The sequence below is a fragment of the Poecilia latipinna genome, unplaced genomic scaffold (assembly GCF_001443285.1).
Source record: "Poecilia latipinna isolate Pla-1442-1.1 unplaced genomic scaffold, P_latipinna-1.0 Scaffold1881, whole genome shotgun sequence".
Lineage (NCBI taxonomy): Eukaryota > Metazoa > Chordata > Actinopteri > Cyprinodontiformes > Poeciliidae > Poecilia > Poecilia latipinna.
This window is the reverse complement of record NW_015114497.1, coordinates 64587-86845: the sequence shown is the minus strand read 5'-3', so window position 1 is coordinate 86845 and position 22259 is coordinate 64587. Positions and strand designations below refer to the sequence as shown.

The following is a 22259-nucleotide window of genomic DNA, read 5'->3' as shown; positions in this document are numbered from 1 at the left end:
TTCTGTCTTGTGGTCCACTTTGTGCTGTGCTGGTAAATCTCCCCTTTGTCCATCATGCCAACAGCAGTTTAGTACCATGACAGGTATGCCACAAGTGCATTTTTTTTCCGACTTATCTAAGCATTTATTACAGCAAAAGACAAAGCAAACCACTAGAGGCACATAATTCACAATTCAACAAAGACTGCTGCGATTTTATCCTCTTGACAACCCAAGAGGTTTGTGACTCAGACGGCACATGAAACAAAGTAAGGTTTGACTGTAATGTACCTGAAAGGCTTCGCCCCCGGGAGGAATGCGATTGGTCAGTTGTCTCTTTGCTCCCCTTGGAGTATGGTCCTTCATCTGAGGAGACAGCGGGGAGGTGTAGGAGGTTATGCAAAGACTGCAGCAGAAAGACAAATAAGCATGACTGCCTATTCCTGACAGAAACCCACACCTCAGTGTTTTGAACTTTAACCTGAGTGAAAGTACTGCAGCAGTGATTCAGACAAAACAAAACAAAAAAAAGTCTTTAAAGACATTCATTCAAAAACAAGAATACATTTGCAGAAGAGCTGAAGTATGCAACCACTTGGGCATGGAAACAGCACGCAGTTAATGGACTGATTTTGGATGGGGAGAAAAAGATCATTTGCATGTCATTTACAGCAGCTGCTATGGAAAGCAGCAAAACGTTCAATCTGTTCAGCAGAGAAACAGATTTTTGTTCACTTCTCACCCGTACTGGGGCCCATTTCTGACAAGGTTCACAAATTAGCAGAGTCAGTCCCCAGCCATCTGAGCCTGAACGCAGAAATGAAACCATATTCGCAGTAGCTCTACTGAGGAAACTGACTTGGCGCTTCTGTAATCCTGTCCACTATGGATGACCTTTTCAGGTGTCCAGCACAGGGATTAAACATCACTCTACACACCTGAAGAAAAACCTAGACAGAGTTTTATTTTCAAGAGGGAACAAATGACTGTAAGCGTGAGTTACCATGCTGTCAAAGGTTTAAAACACAACCTTTTTCATAACTTACAGTGTATTGATTAGTCTTAATATACCTTTAAGCCTCTTCCAGATTTTGTCACATTACATCCACTAACTGACACAGAGCTGCATGAATGTTCAATGAAAGAAACATTTTCATTTGATTAGTCTTAATATACCTTTAAGCCTCTTCCAGATTTTGTCACATTACATCCACTAACTGACACAGAGCTGCATGAATGTTCAATGAAAGAAACATTTTCATTTTCAGCCATTTCAACGCTTTCAAATATGTTGAAAATGGTTTTCAATATATTTTTACGCTCAAGTCAAGAATTTGGTATTCATTTGCTTCTTCTTCCCATTGATACCCTGAAGAAAATCAAGAGGAAGCAACTAACATCAAAAGTCGTCTAATTCGTAATATTTAAACTGTGATTTAATCTCAGTTTAATTATAGCTTTTCTATGAACTTATCCTAGAAAAGCCAAGGAACATAAAAGACAGGAATAAAGTTGTAGAAAAGGCTAAAGCAGGGTTAGGTTCTAATAGAAGAACCCAATCTTTGAACACTTTATCTGAAGATAGAAAGAGGACTGCATGTTACTCTAGAGAAGAAGCTATGAGACTGGCTGTAATTTTGGAGGAACTGCAGGGAACTAAGTTATTAGTCTTCCTTATAACTGGATGGCAAGAAAGTCATAACAGGTCATTTTTAAAGTTTGAACCATGCAGACAGCACGCCGCAAATGTGGAAAATAGTTCTCTTCTTCTCAGAAGAGGTCAAAATTGATCAGTTGGCAAATGTGTAATATGCTTCATGTGGTGGAAAACTAACAGTGCACATAAAGCCTCAACACACCATCTCCACTAAATAACAAAATTCAAAAACAACAAAAAATAAATAAATAAAATAAAAACAGTGACGGCGGCAGTCTCACCCTGTGGGGATGTTTTAATCCCGGTGAGACACGAATGAAGCTCTGGGTTTATGTAAAGATGAGTTGAGCTAAATAGAAGAAAACCTGTTTGGCTGCAGCAGACTGACACCAGGGCAAAGGTTCAGCTTCCAGCAAGATGACCACTTTAAACACACTGACACAGATACAAAGGATGATTTAGCTCAAAGCGTGTGCTGGAGTCCCAACTAAAATCCAATTAAGAAACTGTGGAAGGATTTGAAATCTGATGGTCATGGACACTTTCCATCCAATCTGAACTTAAAACCTTTCTGATTTCTATCTTTCCTACTTTTTCTACTTTACCTTTGACTTCAAAGCAATCGCTTTGCTTTGTTTTAGTCTTTTATGCAAAATTCTGTAAAAAAATAAAATAAAATAAATAAATTTTGTCGTAGTTGTAATGTGATCCAGGGTGTGAATACCCCTGGAGGGCACTATTTCGTGTGTAACGTTCAAGGTCGAAGCCCAGTCACCTAACCAAGAGGTCAGAAACGACTAATTTTTTTTTAAAGAATGCACATTAAATTTGAGTTTATCAGTTTAAAAAAATAAATGCCACATCAACTAAACTATGGGTGTTTCTAGCCCTTCTCTGTGTCCATCAGCCAAACCTGAATCCTAGAAAAGAGGAGCCACAGGACATCAGGTCCACTCCTTTATCTCTGCCTACAGTGACTGTCTTCATCTGTCCAGCTGAAGCTGAAACCTTCAGACAGCCCAGAGGTATGGATCCTTCATCAAACCTTCAGTGATCTGAAACCTTTGGGCAGCTACGTGAGACTAGAAGTACTGGGGGGAAAAAAAAAAAAAAAAAAAAAAGGTTAGCCGCTGCAGCAGCTGCATGACTCAGCCCTCAACCACAAAAATATCTCCACTGCATTCACATTTCATGGTGATGTAGAGAACACACACATCCGTGATGGTGGTATTTCACTTGTTTCCCCACATCCTCTGCTCGAACAGCGAGCCCAGTTGATTTGAACACACACCCGCGCGCAAAGTGAATGACACATCCCAAACACTTTAGGCAAGGCAAAAGCAGAAGAGTAACCATGCAGGCTCCCAGGGGCCCTGACAGTCCAGCAGCTGTCCTCTCTGTCAAAAGGCAGCATTAGCTCTGGGTTGCACTGAGCCGATGGAGTTGCACGTGACCGAACGTTACTATACCATCAAGCTGTTGGCCAGCAATCCTCCTCCAGCTTAAAATAACCACCACTCACCCCGAGAGCCAGGGTCGATTACACACAACCCCAACAACAACGCATAACGCACTGATCTATCCGTCTGCCAGTCTGTAGCTGAATCAAGTTATGCTTATATAATTAGAGGCTGAGCAGAAGCATGATCCCTCCTTTATAAATAAATAGAGCTAATTAACTTCTGGTTTGAATAAGGGCACTGCGTGACGTCCGTCTCATATTTAACAGGAACGAGGGTTAAATATGAACCCAGACATGACACTGAAACCATAATCCTTATTTCAGATGTAAAACTTTATTTTTAAAAGTGGGCGGCCCCATATCTGGTTTATGTTGCTATTTCTGCTCTAATTACATATAGTAAGATGCTATGCCGAGCTGGTGGCCCAGTCCTCTCACATCTAAATCTGTTCCTGTCTATCAGTCACTGACCAGGCGTTGCAGCGGGGCGGACGGACGCAGAGGAACGCTCATTCACGAAACACAGATCAGTGACCTCCTACAGACTCTAAAGATCAAAGTGGGGTCCTCTTACCAATGCTGTTCTTGGTGTCCCTCCTCAGACCACACAGCATGGCTGCAGCTCCTCTGGAAGTTGATCTTCAGCTTAGTGTGTGAAGAGTTGAGGTTTCACCTGATAGTCCAGGTCTCAGGCGCTCACATGAGATGCGGAACATATCTCTGCTTCTGCACTTCCAACATTTTCTTCAACCATGCTGCTTGTTAAGAGAAAGGTTAATGCGGTCCCTCCAAACAGTCTCCCAGTCTTCTTCTTTTTAAACTTGCAGGATGAATCCGTTGCGGTCCTCACCAGTGGAACCTCTGAGATCAGCTGAGATGTTTGTGAAAAGCCTTAGCAGGGAGAGGAATGCCTTGTGCCCTATTCTTGGCATCTCGCTGTGGCCCCGTTTTTCCAGCTATTCTTACAAATGGTTCGTGGGTTTGGCAGAGATTTTCTCATGCCCTGCTCACACACTCACATGAGCTCACACACATAACCCTTCTCTCTCTCTCCCTCTTGCTCAGGAGTTGCTCATCCTCTCTTTCTCTCTGCCAGAGGGGCTCAGTGAGGCAGCCACACACGATAGTCACTGCCCCCCTCTCCCCCTGTGCACACAGACACGCACAAACTCACACTTTATCCCACCAAGTCCTGAATCCCACCCTCTCACACATGCACAGTTCACACACTGAGATTAGACACGACACAGTGGCGCGCACACCACAACACCGAACTGTCGGCACAATTAACACCACCTGCACACTCACTGTCAGACTCCGTGTCACGTTTTTCTCACATAGATCCTGTACCCACATTATAGAGCGTGCATCTTCACAGTCCTGGTGTGTGTCTCTCTCACTCTTTCACTCACACGCACACACATGCATATGCAAAATTCCTGTGCCGAACAGCTGCCTGCATGCCTTGCAGTAGTAGAGACTGATTTTAAGTACAAAGCAGCCGCCACACTGGTGATAGATTCACATTGCAGTCATGGGCAAATAAATAAATCATATCCAAAAGAGAAGAGATGCAACACTTAAACCTGAGCAACTTTGTAAAAATCAAAAGCATCCACATTGAGTGAAGGTTTAGATGACCTCTTGGTGAGTCTCGACCCAGTGACGCTTCCGAACCCAAACACAGATGGGGTCATTTGTCATGCACACATGTCCCAGCGCCTGCCGCTTCCTGACCCCCACGGGCGACCCCTCTGAACCTCCGCTGCCTCATTTGTTTTGGTTCAGTGCAGACAAAGTGCTGTCCCTACCGAGATTTTAGATGACAGCACAAGATGCAACACCAACAAATTCAGACTGTGCGCTGAGGAAATATTTCGTCCCACTTTCTTTTTTTTTCTTTAACAGTTTTTGTAAGTGATCACAAAGAACCAGCAGCATAATTCGCAGACGTTCCAGTGGACACAGTACACATTAGCTAGACAATTTCCTTAGAGGCAGTTGTCCTTAATACCCCATTTACAGTGGGTGTGAGTGTAGGCTTTTCGAGCGAAACTAATTAATTTCCTGCAGGATAATAAGAAATGTGAGATGAAACAGTGTTGGACAAAAGAAAAGAAACATCCTCTAGGAACAAATAGCATTGATTCACAAAGAGGAAGTTGATTAAACTCAATCTATAGTAGGAGCAAAACCTGAGGTGAAAAATACTGCAGCGTAATTTATCCCTAATCAGTTAACATTTTTACTTTGAATTGATGCTCTAGTTACGATTGATGCAATCTCTGGTTTCCCCTGATCAAACCAACCACACTGCCATCTTATGGCGGCCAGCTCCAGCTGCAGATGGAAGCCGCAGGGTAAAAAAAATAATAATAATAAAATCACCTGAAGCTCAAAAACAACCTAATAACATTTAAAGTGGTAAATCCCAGGTTACAATCATGCAAAGAAACGTCACCAATCTATAAAAATACACACAAACTAGTTAAATCATCGTGACGATTTAACAGCAATTTTCTACAGGTAAAGCTTCCCCATCTGTTTTACCTTTGGTTCTCCCTCTGATGATGCCCAGTCGACATCTGAGTGAAAAAGAGAACATCTTCCTCCTTCCTCCAGCACACCGGCTGCCTTTCCTCAGGGAATCTGTCTGAGGAAAGGCGAATGAAAGCTGTTTGGGGTCGAGGTGCCCTTTTCCAAACATTGCCCTTGCTGACATATTCATTTTCTGACCCATCAAAACAAAAACAACAACAAAAACAGGATTTTGTCCTACTCCTTGCTTTGCAGCCTGTGCCTGCCCTGCTGCTCACGTGCTCTCCTTTCCTTTTCTGGAGAACATCCAGTCCCGTCAGGTGAGTCTTTCTCAAACAGGTGCAGGTTCTCAAACAGGGCAACGCTCTGTTTCCCCCCCACTTGCCCCCTCCCAACCTTTTTGAGTCTGTTTCTTCCTAACCTAAGCAGCTATAAGCCGACCGGCGGACTAAATGTTGTGTTTTTACATCTCTGGCAATGTCAGCTTTGCAGGAGCAGATGGCAGAGAGTTCACGGCTGTGGGGCACAGCTTGCCTGCCAGAATGCAATGGAAACCTTCTCTGCAGGGACTCGGCGTTCTACCTTGTAAAACAATGCGCAGTCTGAGCGAGCAAATGCAGGACAATGTCATCTGATGGTGAATTTCTGCAACGAATGTCATCCAAGGATACACACAACCCCCAATCTTGGAGATGTTCAGTGGACCTTGGCGGCCATTTGGCAATACGTTTTCTACCAAAGGACTTTCCAAGAGTTACACTATTTATTCCTCTCCATCAATTGAGGACTTTGATATGGCACAGAGAAAAAATACTTTGTTTTTAGGTTGCATTGGTTGTTTTGGGTAACATTTTTCTTCTCCTAATAAAAGAAATTTGAAAAAAAAAAAAAAAAAGCCTTTTGCATTTACCTGAGTTACATTTGTCTAAAATTTTATTTTCCTGCAGTCAAATGTGAGTAAAAGAATCAATAGATCAAAGTAGCAAACAGGCATACATGGTGAATGGTTTTAATGATTTGCTCACCCTCCAAATGTACCGTCACTACAGCTTGTCCGACACTCTGGTGAACTAATGCTGACACAGACAACGAAGCCTCTGCTTCTAGCTTTAGGTTTGAAAATGAATCTTTAGATTTTAATGGCTTTTGAACTTACTCGTCTGAGTCCCACAAATTTCTCAGATCTGTTTTTATTTCACAAGCAATCCAAATCCCTCACGTCTTCTGACAAATCACTCAAATAAGAGCTAAAAACACCAGTGTCTCTGAGATGTGAAAAATAACATTTTCTGAGGCCGACTATTGATGCTTTTAAAAGCAAAAATACCTTGGTTTTTATATTGTAACAAATAAATTTTACCTTCTTTTTTTTTTTACTGTTATTCTTAAAATAACATCACCCATGTTTAATAGTTTCCCTTCCAAGGTTGCTTCTTGTTTAGCTCAGTAGCTGTCATTTCTCACAGTTTTATTTGACATAGTGTTGGCGCTATTGTGACAGTTACCCTAAAAATAAAGACCGATATTAAAGGTTGTGTCAGGTGTCATTTCTTATTTCACCCTGCTGGGTTCAAAAAATGATTTAAAGAAAAATATGTCCTACTATATAATTTTAAAAGGCAATAAGAGCACCAATTTATGATTGCCAAAAATGGTAAAATCTTAAGCTTGTTGTCACTACACACTACAGGAAAATCTAAAAGAAAAAAAAGTAAAAGTTAAATATTTTTGTCACATATTTCAGAAAGTTAAAACATCAAAATAGTTCAAGTCTTTATTTCTTCTATTTTTTTTGTGACCATGCCTTTTAATAAAGAGAATAAATGATTAAGAGACTTTAATTTTGGGAAACCATAAGTCTCAAAAATAAAGTCCCTTTTTGTTTAAACCTGACTCACCCATTTAGTCTATGCCCAAAGAAAACCACTTTTATCTTTAGTTTGTGCCGCACACACAAAAGACTACCTCTCTTACTATGTGCAATGCAGCCGTTATTTTTAACAGCTGAGCTTTTACATTCACACAAGAATTCAAGAATTATCCGAGTTAAGAGAAAATAACTTTTCAAACTGAATTTAGTTTAAAACTTTGTTTGCCTTGCAAACCCACAAAACAGTCCTGCAGTAGAAGAAATAAGGCAACAGGTCCAGAAGCCATTTTTTTATTTTAAAGAGTTTATTATGAACAACCAGTTTATTCGTTCTCCTCGCTCCTGAGCCTGGCATTGGGGTTGGTGATCTTGATCGCCAACTGAGCTGCTCTCTCCACAATCAGCTTCCTGTTCTTGGAAGAGACGTTGTGGGCAATCTCAGCACAGTGAGTCCTACAGGAGCAGAAAACACACCACTGAGGATTACAGTGCAAGACAAGGACAATCTACTGCTGAAATACTAATGAGAAACTTTCAGCAAAGAGCAAACTGGTGTAAAGCCAAATGGCTAATATCAGGACAACATTTCAACACCGTGTTCTGATGTTGCTCCACAATAAGAGTTGCCATAAATTGAGACAAATGCAATATTTGCAGAATTTCCAAATAAACAGTGGTTATGAATGCTTTAGTATCTGGCTTAGGGAACTACAACAATAAATAAATAAGGAAATTATAATAACAGAATTTGTAAACTTACCTTATATGACAATTATTAAATCATTTGCTTTAAATCAGTTTGGATATCTAGATGCAGCAATTATCAATAGAAAGGTCAACTATTTGGTTTTTAATACTAGCGTTAATATAAATTTTTAATTATTTCTCAAATTGCTTATTACTTAAGTGAAATAAAGACAATGTTGTCACTAAATGAGGGATTCCATCTTGAGCTGGACAATGCTTTCATTACAAACAATTAATAAACATTGCATTCATGTAGGATTAGGAACTCATGCTATATGAATGCAATGCATATGATCCAACATTGTCTATGCAGGTATGGGAACTAAATTAGGAACTTTCACATCTGGACGAACCTTCTCAAGCAAACATCTGGACGAGTTCAGACATGTGACCTGACCTTGACTTTATCTTCTCATATGCAAATGAAAATGTATTTTTACTCTCCCTATTCCTCATAAGGAAACTGCACAAAGTTTGTGGTCATTACAAACCTAACAGACAACTCTAATGTGAGAGCTCTTTAAAAAGTAAGACTTAAGCTAATAACTTTTATTATGTTTGAAATAAACTTAGATTTGCTTTTTTTTTTTTTTGCTAGTTATATAAAATCTTGTTTCAATTAAGACAAACATTTCAAAAAATGTTATAGCACAAACACATTATTAGTACAGAACTGACTTAAACCTGTTGAAAAAAATCTGAGACCATAAGAAAGAATAATAAAAAACACTACAATGATAGAAACTAAATTTCAGACATGATAATCTGAGTTTTGCTGTGACGGTCGGTCTTCTCTGCAATATAGCCTTCTACCAAAAATCATCACGACCATCTCATACCACCTCAACTTACAAGAAATTCTTTAAAGCATCATCCCCTAATAAAGTTTGTGTAACAAATTCCCTAATTATTAGTTAATTTAACCAAACCTTGCAAACCTTTTGTGTAAAACAAACAGTAAAAACTTTAAGTTTATCTTAATATATTAAGAAAAAAATTCCAGAACAACCCTTGCCATTTCTCAGCTAAGCTTGTAAACTGGATCAACTTACTTGTTATTCATCATCAGAACCTCCAGCTCCTTGACATTGTGCACCAGGAACTTCTTGAACCCGGTTGGCAGCATGAACTTGGTTTTCTTGTTGCTACCATAACCAATGTTGGGCATCAGCATCTGACCCTTGAACCTCCTGCGAACCCTGTTGTCAATACCTCTGGGCTTGCGCCAGTTTTGCTGTTAACAGAAGTAAAATCAAAGAATATATCTCACTAATTTGCCTTTAGTAAGAGAGGTCATTGTAAATTGTGTAAGACCTGCCTTCCACACTTACCCTAATCTTAACATATCTATCAGATTGATGGCGAATGAACTTCTTGGTTCTCTTCTTGACAATCTTGGGTTTTGTTAGGGGCCTGAGGGCTGCCATGATGACTGTGGACAAACAATTCAAAGCAAGGTTAGAAGAAAACGTCAGCTCAGGACAGGTGTTGGAGTATATTTATATGATCATCTATTAGCGTTAACTGACCGGCGTGCAAACAGCACACTGCAGAAGCACTAAGAATAAAATTACAATAAACGCAAAATGCTTTCAAACTACGAACCTACAATCGTTCACAATCACAGCGGCGTGAGTCAAATTAAACGTGTTGATCTACGTTAGCATGCTAGCTACAACGAAGGACTGCTCGGCTGTGTAGCAGGCCGTACTGCTTTTATTTAACATTTTGTATATATGAGGCCAACAGAATAATACTTAATCGACAGTGTTTAAATGTGGCAATATTTTTTTATGTTGTCTATAAACCATGCTACAAGTTGGCCTTGGCTGGGTGCTAGCCGGACAGCCACTTCAACAGCAACACTTCTCTCCGTATGGGCAAATTCAACACAAAACCGATGATACTACTGCTAATATGATCCATCCTGTAAATGATGGAGGTCAATAACAAATTATCAACATCTGGTTAATACGATGATGGCGAAATTCATGAGGATTAAGTTAGATTCTCTCAACTCACCCGCCGATCTAAATCCAAAAGGGACTTCGGCGACGGCGGAAAGAAAGAAAAGGACTTCCGCAAATCTGGCAATGCCTTATGGGTAATGTATTTTTCTGTGAAGAACAGTAAACTCTTTTCGGCACATAAACGTTTCATTTTCAAATAATTTGTCAAACCATTATGGAGAGCCTCCATATCAACAGTCCGGTCAAACAGCTATATTGTATGTTTCACCTCAGATAATAATATCTTTGGCTAATCAGCTAAAATCGTAAGATTGTTCGGGTACATTATCACGGATTGGCTTCTGTTTGACTGAGCCAGTCAGTACCTCAACTTGCTTTACATCAAATTACTCTTTATAGGAGAGACAGTCCTCTGATCCCTAATCCGTCAAACATCTGATCCAAAGCAGCGCACCAATACAAAGTGATATCTGTGAGCCATTGGCGGTTAGACATTCAGCCAAGACTTTGAGATTGACAACAGTGACAATTGTCACAGCAGTTCACATTGTCAAATCAGAAGTTCCTCACTGATTATCATAATTAACGCAATAATATCAGTCTGGGTTGTGCAGGTAAACGTGTGTGTCATCCAGTGGACATTTCAGTTCCATTTTTAGTTCCTCCTCTGTGGTGGGCTCCTGTGGAAGTCTGCAGGATGAACAACTGTAAGCCAGTGTTGGATCTGAAAGACTCCAAGGTGTTGATTTAAAATTTGATTAGTTGTTTTTAAATAGACTCTTACTTTTATTTTTTGACTTCTGCCTTTTGCTTTTACTTCTGTTTCATTCATTCTCATTTTGACATTAACAGTCCATTAAAGCTTCCCTGCATCACAAGAAAAGATTCATTTGTTCTTTCTCTACTTCCCTTTATTTGTGTCACCATAATGTCTGTGCCAGTTAGAGTTCTGTATGTTCAGTGGGATCCATTGCCCTTTTCTCAGGGGAACATAATGTCCTGTCTGGAGAACACTAATCAGAGCATTAAAATAAGAAGAAATCTCAATATTAAGTGAAATATGAATTGTAAATTAACATGCACACAACTGTCTGTGTCAGTGTTATTTGCTTTGTTCAACAGTGGCTGTAAGGTACATAATTGGTGTGAACATTTCAGTATGTGAGGTATTAAGAAGGTTATATTAATAGATGCATGACTTTCAATGTTGCTAATTTTAATATTTTTATTAAATGTTAACAAAATGTTAGCTTTGGAATTGATGTTTCAGTGGTGCACCACACAACTTAATGTAAAAACCCACTCTCCTGACAAAGCCCATAGAAAAAAATATATATTTAATTTAGTGAAACTATGGATTTCAGTAATATTTTTGACAACACTAAATATCTTTTCCACAGATCTCAAGATCTTATTTATAGTATTTGTTATTGAAAAATTGTTTTTGTCTCTGTTTTGACTAACAGAATTATTTTAAACTGTGTTTAAAAAAAATCTGTTCAGTATACAATCCAGAATGTCTGAGCAGTCTAAACATGTAAGATTTTGAACTACAATTGGTCAAATGTTTTTCCAGACTCCCTGAAGAATAACAAAACAAAAGCTTTTAATTTAGGCAGAATCATAAAAATCAGATCAGATACCAACTTCATCATCATCATCATAAGCCCCTTAGAGTTCAGCAATATTACACAATGGATCACAGAGTGCCTTTTCAATCGTCCGGACATGCTAATGGGTCATGTAAAATTTGACCTGGTTGCAACTGACATACCTTTTTTTGTCTTCATGAAGTTTAAAGCTGAAAACTGATCGCTGGGTGAGCTCCAGCTCTTTCTGCTTTTATGAGTTTGATGTCTTGTAGCTGAGAAGCCCCTGGTTCAGTCATTGTGTGAAGATGTGCAGATTGCTTGGATTTCATAACTTTTCATTTCCATGTGGTGTCCCACAGGCTAAACCACTGGACAAAAAAAAAAATCTGAGATACTACACTGAATTTAGCTGCCGCTGGAATTTCCTGTTGTCGAATTGTAACAATGTATTTGGCTTGATATCTTTTATCTGCATGAACAAACTTTTTGTTAATCATTGAGAGAAGGATTTCTAAGATGTATCTCCCTGTCGGCCTCTTTCGACATATATGGTTCATTATGGTTCATTACACTTCCTGATCAGATGTGAAGACTGGTATGTGCACCTTTTCACTTCACAGATTTCCTTAATAAAAGTTACTATTTTTGTGCCAGATTTAAGGGGCGGTAGCTGTGGGAAACGGTGTTGTGTGATTAAAGGTAAATCATTTTGTTGTCACATGACGATGAGTTGTCCGACATTTCCTCATCGGGAGTAGGTCACAGCTCTTGTTAGGACGCTGTTTATTTTTTCCTGTTTCAGCCGCCGGACGAAGGACCGAAAGATGGAGTCTCAGCCTATAATGAGGCAAGTATTGTTTGTGTATTTTTTTTTTTAAATTATTATTATTTCACAGTACTCTGTTGCTTAAATTTTAGTTTCATTTTTCTCATTTCAGTGGTGAGCAGTACAAGAATTATGGCATCGCCAATCCCGGTTACATGCCAGCCGCGCCAGGAGCAGCGGGTAGGTTATGAGCTACGAACTTGAATTTCGACTTCATTCGGTGCATTTGTCTTTTTTAAATTAATTTAACAGGTCACCATAACTTTCGTTTCCGGTGACGTCACATCTCCTTTTGAGTGGCCACGTGATTGTGTTGAGAATTCAGCAATCTTCGGGCCGCTCACACAATAAATTAACAGTTACATCAAGATTTCAGTTTACAGCTTCGGCTGCGGGACGTATTACTTATAGATAAACCCACAAAGCTTCATTTGGATCAGGTCAGTTAGATAAGGGCCAGTGTCCATGTCGAACTAATCGTGGCCCTACAGAATACATGGATGCTCCCCACACTTCCTCTATCTGTGCGCCTTACATTTTTCAGTCGCTACAACTGTTTAATCTGTAGTTAAGAAGCGATACCGTGTTTGTCTGAGACGTCTTCAAACGCAGCATGAGCGTACACCTACATTTTTGCCACACCTGTTATTTTTGTGGATAACACCGGCTGGAAACGTGCAGTGCTGCACGGTGTATCACAGTCAAATGCAAAAAAAATAAAAAATAAATAAATAAATAAACTGTACAAATTTCTTTCAAACAAACCGTGTAAATCGAGGATTCCTGTTACGTGCATAATGTTAGCTCAATAATGACTATAGTTAACCCATGTTAAGCTGGTAAATCGAGGGCTGCTTAAATCTTAAATGTTTTTCTTCGCCTATTATTTTGTATGTTATCACTTCAAATATGCGAATACATGCAAATATCTCATACGTCAGTGCTTTTATTTTGAAATGAAAATCAGTTTAGTTTTTATTGTCGGTCTCTTAAGGAAAAACCTAGTTGCCAAAGCATAAATAAACCCTTAAAAATAACTATATATTAGTAAAATAACTTAAAAAACAAACGAACAAACAAACAAAAAAAAAAAACAATACAAATCCCACCCAAATATCTCCGTTCGCTTCAAGCTCCACTCAAAAAGACTTCGGATCCTGGACTTAGGTTGCTGAACTTTCTCTGTATTGCGAAGCATCCGGACATCAGGTCCCGTCACTGCCGCAGTAATAGTTAGGGGCGAATAAAGGAGGGGAACCAACAAGCAGACAGCTGGGTGAGACAGGAAAAGAAATCCAGAGAGAATATCGGTCAAAAATCCAGTTGTCACCGTGCTCTCGCAAAATGGATTATCAGCGTTTAACGAGGTGAGGGTCGCTTCATGCTTTCGATTTAGAGCAAAAGTTATAAACTGCTGCTTAACTTTTCGTTTTACCGCAACGCGTTTCAGCCATGGTCAGCACCAAAATCACGGCGTTGCCAACCCAGGTTACATACCAGCAGCAGTGGGGCCAGCAGGTATGACCTCCTACAAACCCGTGTTTCAACTACACCCTGAGCACAAAACGAGTTTTGGAGTTTTTTTTTTTTTTTTTTTTTTTTTTATGGGTGAGTTCTGCGTAGTAACTTAGGTCCCTCCGGTGACGTAACATCTGGAGATGGGTGGCAACATTTTTTTGCAGTTGCTTAAATTTCAGAGCTTCGAGTTTCTCCCTCATATTTACAGACATTTGACTGAAAGATGGAATCAGCAAATCCATATTTTTGGAATTGCTGAAATTTCAGAGCTTCGAGTTTCTCACTTATATTTACAGACTGAGGGATTAAGATTAACCAGGAAGCTTCAGATAAATCAGGCTTTGGGTTTCGGAAATCTGTCGGATGTACACCATAACAGAAGGGCACGGTAAGTCACAGCGTCTGAGGATTTTGACATGAAGGAACATGTATTCATTTGAAAATCTCAAGCTCTATGGCTTTTGCTGACTTGGGTTAAATGGCCACCTGACTCCCCTTTTGCTGACCTTAAACCTTAAAAAGCAACAACAATTTAAATCATATTTCAAAGTTTGCATCTGTTTCTGACTGGACTGGTTGTTCCTGTTTTTGATTTAGCAATGTTTGCCCCACCCGTGGAGGAGCATCCGGGCCCTAGCGCTCCTCCGGCCGGTATGTTTGACAACATGCCTGGATATGAAGGGACGATGGCGGGAGGAGGTACAGTAAGATATACCAACCCACTAACCCATTGTTCATAATTCATAAACAAGAGTTTTAAAGTAAAAACAACACGAGATGTACATAGTAACACAATATGTTTAATTACAGATGATTAAGATTTATGTTTTTTAATTGGTGCCAGGTCAAAAGAAATCTTATGTCAATGCACTTCACACTATAAGCACATCTACATCGGGTACAAATATACCAATACCTTTCTTCAATTCCAAATTTTTCACAGAGGAGTTCTGAAATAAAAATACCTTCAAATTAAAAGACCAATTACTCTTTTTGAGGTCCAGTTTAGGAAAGAAACGTGATTACACTAAGAAGCTCTGAGCCAGCAATACAATTGTAGGGACTGCAAATAAGCTTAATATAGTTAATGACATAGTACTAGCAGACAAAAAAGTTATGCCAGTGGCTGTTTAGGAAAGAGAAATGGTTAAAAACAGAATTAAAGGGTCAGACTAAAGAGAGAGATCAAAAGAGTGATAGTCTCAATTGCTGGTGATGATGCATAAAAAGAAAGCAGCAAAAGAACATAACAGAGCAAAGAAAAGGAGTTGGCCGTTTTTTCATCAGTTTAACATTAAAACAACATAACTGCTGAGAAAACTGTAGAAAATTTATACTAACCAAATGAAAAATGCTAATCTTGTCTGTCTGAAAGACAAAAATGAACAGCTGATACCACAGGGCAAGAGCTTGATGACCTTTTTTTTTCTTTAAAGAAAAAAACGGTTAAAATGTATATTTTACATTAGAAACAGCATGGCAAACTTGTAGAAATTAATTCTATAGACAATCCTAACAAGTCATAACAATGTTCAGCATTGGCTGTACTCCAAGGTGTGCCACTGGATGAGTGAGCTCCTGACCTTATCTGACCTGTAGGGTTAGGCTGGGTGATTTCAGAAACTCGTATCTTTAATCTTGTTCTTTCGGTCTTGATCCATATCTTACGGTCAAAGGTCGGTATTAGAATGCGGATATATCAGTCAAATAAGAGTAATGCTGTTTGGCTTTGGTGTTTTGTTACTGCGACAGAGTACAACTGTGTCGGCATTAGACAAGATGAGACCCTAACCATCCATGCATACCATCGCTCAAGATTAAGATGCTTTAATTCTTTTTCTGGAGGTTAATGCCAACACTTTTTACTTAAGTTAAGGTACAATTATTTATTAGTCTCCCAAAGGAGAAATTTGTTTAGGAAGCAATGGCTAAACTGCAATACGACAATGAAAACAGCACACCCAAAAAGGACAATAGTCATAAATACATAAAAACAAACAAACAAAAAACAACAACAACAAAACAAACACACAAAAAAAGAAAAAAAACAACAACATAAAAACACAAATGTCAGATTGGCAGTACATCCCCATCACCATCTAATTTCCATTCACAATACAATACATTTTTTACAAGAAGATCTATTATCTTTATCTTATCCTATCTTATCTTATCCCCCCCTCCTTATCTCTCCTTAAGATAAGATAAAGACAGTAGCAACTGTTTGTAACTGTATGCACACTGGAGGGAGCAGTCCAAAACTTTCTTGACGAATACCATGGAGGAACTGAGGCTTATCCTGCCAATTTCACACATTAATAATTGCAAAAAAAATAAAAAAATAAATAAATAAAAAAATAGGATATGTTACTGCTTTTTCAACTGTTTGCCTTTTTGGTGGTGACTCATAAAAAATAAGCAATCTGCAGACAGTCTATTAATACAATGTGACCCGATTATTGAATTTACTGGTAGTTAAATGTATTCAGCAATAAAAGTCTTGGATATAACTTGAAGTGAAATAACACCAAAGAGTAATGGTTGATTCACAATTATGTGAATAAGCATATCCGTTTATGCTTATTCACAAACACTTTTGGAGATTTAGAAACAGTAATACAGTCCAGGTAGATGAAAACTGTTCCTTTACAAGAGGCTTTGGACAATAACATCTGAGATCAAATATTCTTTTCCCGAATAAAGTAAGAAACCTCACTGAAAGGACTTTTAATTTTTGTTACAGGTGGGTTTCTTCCACCTCCCATGCCTGCTCAACCAGTCCCCCAGCCTTCACCTGGACCTGAACAACCACACTGGAAGTAATGCTGACACCATGCCCCTTCTTTTAATTAGGATTAGGATATTTAAGACAGCTGTTAGTTAATTTGTAGATATTCCAATGTGTGTGACATGTTGCATATTATTGCTTCTTGCTTGCAGTATCCCGTCTATAAGTGAAGATACTGCCAGGGATGCCTTTAGCCTGTATGTTTCCAGCAAATGTTGCTACAGTTCTGCGCCAGTAAAGGACGGTGTTATCATCAACATGGAGTCATTCAATACTTACAGGGTAAGAGAGTTTGTGATTTAGAAATGTTTTGAAAAAAGCTGTGAGAACTGAATAAAAGTGAACGGTTGTGGCTCATTAGATTTTTCCTACTCTTTTTTTTAATTTTTTTTTTTTATTGCAGTATCGCCTGGAAACATTTACTGAATCCAGATCTACAGAGTGGAGCCATGAGCCATTCCACGGTGTGTTTCTGCTAATGTCTAATGTCTTCAAAAAAAATAATAGGGTGACTGTGACAGTTGGACCAACGGCCTACACCTAAACCACCACCACCACACAAACTCAACACAAAAGTGGTACACGTACACAGGAAACAAGGAAGAAGCCTTTTTGCCCAACCACACTTGGTCAACCACAAGTTTCCATTAGATGCTTGTCACTATTCCTGCTGTGGGTTCTTGCAGCTCACAATGTGGCATTCTGCCATGTTAATGTAATAAGTGTAAAAGTGTACAGATTATTAATTAAATACTCGGGGCTGTTTATTTTGTTAATTCATAATGTTTTGACCCATATGACAGTTTATATTTGTTAATATTGATCAGGCCAGCCAGTGGACGCCTATGTTCAGCAACCTCCAGGACCGTGGGACCTTCCGGCCAAAGCACCCACTTTTTTTGTGGACGGCGAACAGAAAATGAAGGTTCCCTACACCTCTTCTATGAAGGTAAGCTACACAAATCATGCATGATGGGGGGGGGGGGGAGTTTTCCCTGTAAACATCATTACACATGTATTTTTATACAATTCTTTATGTTTGGATTCTTTCTTTAGTCTTATGGTAACGAAGGCTTCAGTTTTTTTTTTTTTTTCTTCTTTAGCAAAACTTCTTTGAACTGGGTTTTGGCTGAGGGCAATAGGTATTCCTTTGTAAGAAGCCTGAGAAAAAGATTCCCTGAGATGAGGGGGCTGGATCAGAGCTGCTGTGTATGTGACTGAAGAAGATATTAAAGAGAATTGTGTTAAGTTTAACTTCTTCCTCTCCTTCCTTCCCTAAACTCTCTCTAGCCTGCTCTCTGAGGATACATGATTTTGCTGTTAATCTGATTGTCTACATAAAGGCCTAACAGACAAATACACATTTCTCTGATTGACTCGGTGTTTCACTAATTATCAAAATAATATTTTATTACACAACCTAGCTTCATTCTGAATATACTCTACCTGATGTATGTTTCTAAATGACAAACACGTGTGTTGTTTATTCTGTTGTTCTAGCCTTGCCATGATTGTGTGGGAATGGGGAAGAAACCATGCAAAGACTGTGCAGGCTCTGGTAATGTAAGTATTTTCTACTCAGTTAGGAAATATTGGAAGTTCTTTAGTGTGATAAAATCAAAAGTGTCTCTCTTCCCTTTTTTTTTTCTTCAACAGAAAGTGTGTTGGGTGTGTAATGGATCTGGTTTTCGTCATGGAGATGATCGATGCCATCACTGCAGCGGAAGAGGGAGGGAAAAGTATGCATTTTATTCCTAAAGACTTTACGACAATGGGGAATATTTAAAGAACTCTGCTGAATGCTGTATTTGTATTTTGAAAGTTTCTCTTTTGTTTCAGTTGTGCACAATGTCATGGGCAAGGATCAACGCAATGTACCACATGTCGAGGAAAACAGCAGCTTTTGGTCTTCATCTGCCTCACTGTGAAATGGTAGAGTATTGTTAACCATGTTTATCTACCAAAGCTCTTGATTTCCTGATCCATTTGTATTCTAACCCTCAGAGAGAGCAGGGAGCAGAACCAAAAAACATGAGATTCTATGTAGAAGTAGCTTTGTAAGGTGACCAAGCTCAGCCTTGGTGATGGGGGCCTACAGAAGGCTCCTCTATATTAGAAGGAGTTTGCTGAGGTGGTTCCAGCATCTGAAGATGTTGTAAAGTGATCAGTTGTGTTTGTGCTTGCAGGACAAACAACTCTGACAATTATGTTGTTGAACAATCGAGCGGTCTTCAGGTGTCAAACCTTAGTCAAGTGTCAGGCAAGGAGCTCTTCAGGGACTCTCAGTACTTGGTAAATTCTCCTTTTTATTTTGTTTTTGTAAAAAAAAAAATATGGCAACATTATATATTTAGGTCTTTAGAAAGAGGTGAAATTGTTGCCTGATATAAATTAATCTTTTCATTGATGGATGTTGTTATAGTACTATTAAAACGTATTAACTCCCTGTGCTTTCAAGACAATTTAACTTTCCCTCTATACAAGATTAACTACCATTATTAGCATTTGTTTACTTTTATCTGTCTGTCTGTCTGTCTATCTATTTTCCTGGAGGTCCCCTCTGTTTCTCTTTCCTCATTACATGCTTGTGTACATAGCTAACTCGATGGAAATGGCAATACTGACATGGTTAAGTTGGTTAAAGTTGAAAAGCATGTAGTGGTTATTTTATTTTATTTACTATATATATATATATATATATATATATATATATTCACCTCTGAATGGCTAAAAGAAAATTGATGTTTTAGAGTGGCCTAGTCCAAGTCCAGACTTATTTCCAATTGTGTTTCTGTGACATGACCTTACAGTTTGCTCATCCTCAAAAATCCTGCAAAAACTGGCTAAATGAAAATAGTTCTACATTAATGGGTGTGTCAAAATGCCTTCGCAGCAATGTAAAATAAATACAAATGCATTGCAGCAATTGTGCATTTTGTATTTTCTCTTTTTTTGTTTTTGTTTTTACTGATAACATTAGTTTGCTCTAGAACAGGGGTGGGCAATCCTGGTCCTCGAGGGCCTGTGTCCTGCAACTCTTAGATGTCTCCCTGGTCCAATGCACTTGAATCCAACTGCTGAATCACCTCCTAAGTGCAGTCCAGTTCTCCAGAGTCCTGCTAACAACCTCATTATTTGACTCAGGTGTGTTGAAGTAGAGACACATCTAAAAGTTAAAGGTGTCCGGCCTTCGAGGCCTGGAGTTGCCCATCCCTGCTCTAGAACCTGGAAGTCTGTTAACAGGCAAAAGCAGAATAAACAAAGTGAGGCAAATACGTTTTTCACTGTAGACACCACAGTGCACTATTTATTTTTATCTTAACCATATGTCTATAGGGTAAACCAACAAAATTTTAAATATTAGACACAGACTGTACCCTTTTAGAGCTAAGGCCATGTAAGTCATGTATTTTTTACATGCAGCAATTGTCCCAAAACTGTGAAAAACAAGTTGTCAAACAGCTTCTCGCAACGAGACTGACTGCATCCTGTGTGAGAGTGGTGGAAACCACCAGGAGCTCTTGAAGCATAACTGAATGCATTTCCTTCACTTACATTGACAAATGTCTGTGCATGCCCCTTAAACAGTGACACCACTTCAAAAATATTTATTTAATACCCTCTACAGGTGTATCCAGTCATGGGCTTCCCAGACCCTATGATAGTGCAGGCTGCACAGCGCCTTGTTGGGGATCATCAGGGCAAGTTCTCACGGACGTCACGTATTCTACAACAGGTATTCAAAGATGTTATCACATAATGGAGGTTTGTTGCCATACAAAAGGTTCACATTTGTTTTTTTGTTTTGTTTTGTTTTTTCTTTTTTGTCTGCAGCGTCAAACCATTGAATTGATCCCCATCACAAAGGTCACCTACACATGGAAAGGAAAAACATATGTCTACTTTGTGTACGGAAATGAGTTCAAAGTTCATACGGATGACTATCCTGCTACCTGCTGCTGCTCTGTAATGTAACTGAGATGAACATAGCATTCTGATTATATAAACAAAATTAAGAAATCAACTATTTACAAAATCCTTTAAAACATAGATGAGACATTTTTGAATAGGGAGTCAAATTACTGTTGTCAACTAAATAATTTGGAAAAAGCGTCAACTGAGGCAGCAGTTGTGGACCAGCTGCATCACCTCGTCAAAGTTTATCAAAGTTGAAATTAGGCAATCTGGTAATTTAACAAATCCATAATTTTGTGTCTTTGTTAGAAATTGACAAAATATATTTGCTTCCAGGTTAAAGGGACCATTTTGTTATCTGCGCACCATGCAGAAGACAGTATTAATGTTGATACAAATGTGTAATGACACTATTACTCTTAATGATATCTACGAGTTTAAAGGTTTTGAAACCACCTGCGCTGACATTACAAAGTGAGGCAATTTAAGAAAAAGACCACTATGAGGTGCACTGGGAAAGTATCTGTTTTGTCTTTTTTTCCCACCCCAGCAAAGTACAAATTCATGGAGATATTGCATGTTAATCTTTATGTTGTCCGTGTTTTGTTGTTTGGATGGATTTAACAGATTGTCTTCTACTTTTGTTTATGATAGAATTTGTTGTAAAATAAATGAAGAACACCACTTTATTGGAGAAAAAATAAGATTTAATCTGCATTACTTTGCATTTATGTAAATCGATGGATCTTTATGAAGCAATTCACATTTAATATCCATTTCAATTTAGTCTGTAACAGTAACTGGCACATGTATTCTAAATGTAGAGATTTCCATTAAACATTATGCAAGTATTTTACAACAATGTATTTCATGTAACATGAAAATTCTGTTTGTAAGAAAATATTGTGACGCTTATATTAAAATTCTTGCATTAAAATAAAGGCTATTTTTGCAACATTGTGTCGACATTAGTGATGGGGTCGGTCGTGAACGTTTCGGCTATTAGAGCCGGCTCTTCACTGAGAGCCGTTTTTTCATTATGAGGGGCGGGGTTGCAAACACAGCAGTGCAATGAACAGCATACCATAGGAGAAGTGGAGAGAGAGAATGAAAGAGAAAAAAATAATGTTACTATTATGGGTCTTTGGTAGATGTGTTTGCAATGTTCATTTGTTTTTGATTAAAATATACCAAAGTAATAATGTGTACTTTTGTAGCAGAGCAAATGCATAATATCAAGGAATTATAAGGCTTCATTGAATGTAAAAAGGATTTGTCATGCAAAACATCTCTATTTCCCAAGTTATACTGAAATACGAGGCTGGCGATGATAAAGAGCCGTTTGGGAGCCGAAAGAACACCCGGTCTTCTTTGGGAGACGAGCCACAAGAGCCGGC

General features: G+C 38.7%; 3 protein-coding genes across 12 annotated transcripts in view; 1 reads left to right on the top strand and 2 right to left on the bottom strand.

The window, feature by feature from the left end:
- The window catches only part of LOC106934908 (glutamate receptor-interacting protein 2-like), a 37075-nt gene extending 30955 nt beyond the window's left edge, over positions 1–6120 (bottom strand). For 2 of the 6 annotated variants that reach the window (XM_015015068.1, XM_015015070.1), the window contains exons 1-2: positions 5649–6108; positions 271–345 (exon numbers count right to left, since the gene is read on the bottom strand). In XM_015015068.1, coding sequence (XP_014870554.1) covers positions 271–345; positions 5649–5838 — 265 coding nt within the window. In that variant the 5' untranslated portion in view covers positions 5839–6108. Of the gene's footprint in view, positions 1–270; positions 346–3672; positions 4247–5648 lie in introns of those variants that run through there. The other 4 variants (XM_015015071.1, XM_015015072.1, XM_015015073.1 and 1 more) reach the window with 3 other exon arrangements.
- Positions 6121–7781: 1661 nt separating this feature from the next.
- Positions 7782–10380, bottom strand: rpl32 (ribosomal protein L32). The gene is made up of 4 exons (XM_015015083.1): positions 10276–10380; positions 9585–9685; positions 9306–9487; positions 7782–7959 (listed from the first exon to the last, which is right to left on the bottom strand). Exons 2-4 carry the CDS (start codon positions 9678–9680, stop codon positions 7830–7832), a joined length of 408 nt encoding a protein of 135 aa, XP_014870569.1. The 5' UTR covers positions 9681–9685; positions 10276–10380; the 3' UTR covers positions 7782–7829.
- A 2002-nt stretch (positions 10381–12382) lies between these two features.
- ssuh2rs1 (ssu-2 homolog, related sequence 1) lies at positions 12383–21817 on the top strand. 5 transcript variants are annotated; one of them, XM_015015079.1, is made up of 14 exons: positions 12383–12514; positions 12618–12662; positions 12754–12821; positions 14757–14858; positions 16903–16978; positions 17100–17229; positions 17351–17411; positions 17775–17896; positions 18448–18510; positions 18604–18686; positions 18787–18879; positions 19134–19239; positions 20576–20683; positions 20782–21817. In XM_015015079.1, the coding sequence occupies exons 2-14, from the start codon at positions 12640–12642 to the stop codon at positions 20920–20922; spliced, it is 1176 nt and encodes a 391-aa protein (XP_014870565.1). In that variant the 5' UTR covers positions 12383–12514; positions 12618–12639; the 3' UTR covers positions 20923–21817. The 5 variants fall into 5 exon arrangements, with proteins under 5 accessions (XP_014870565.1, XP_014870564.1, XP_014870566.1 ...); XM_015015078.1 differs by lacking the exon at positions 12383–12514 and having other exon boundaries at positions 12526–12662; XM_015015080.1 differs by lacking the exons at positions 12383–12514; positions 12618–12662; positions 12754–12821 and adding exons at positions 12867–14008; positions 14092–14159.
- Positions 21818–22259: the final 442 nt, after the last annotated feature.

Coding starts and splice junctions, on each gene's coding strand:
- rpl32 (XM_015015083.1), bottom strand. CDS start 9,680: ATGGCAGCCCTCAGGCCCCTAACAAAACCCAAGATTGTCAAGAAGAGA. Junction 9,488..9,584: donor ATAGATATGTTAAGATTAGG/GTAAGTGTGGAA, acceptor TTCTGTTAACAG/CAAAACTGGCGCAAGCCCAG. Junction 7,960..9,305: donor GTTCTGATGATGAATAACAA/GTAAGTTGATCC, acceptor CTGCTCCTGTAG/GACTCACTGTGCTGAGATTG.
- ssuh2rs1 (XM_015015079.1), top strand. CDS start 12,640: ATGGAGTCTCAGCCTATAATGAG. Junction 17,412..17,774: donor GAGCCATGAGCCATTCCACG/GTGTGTTTCTGC, acceptor AATATTGATCAG/GCCAGCCAGTGGACGCCTAT. Junction 18,511..18,603: donor ACTGTGCAGGCTCTGGTAAT/GTAAGTATTTTC, acceptor TTTCTTCAACAG/AAAGTGTGTTGGGTGTGTAA.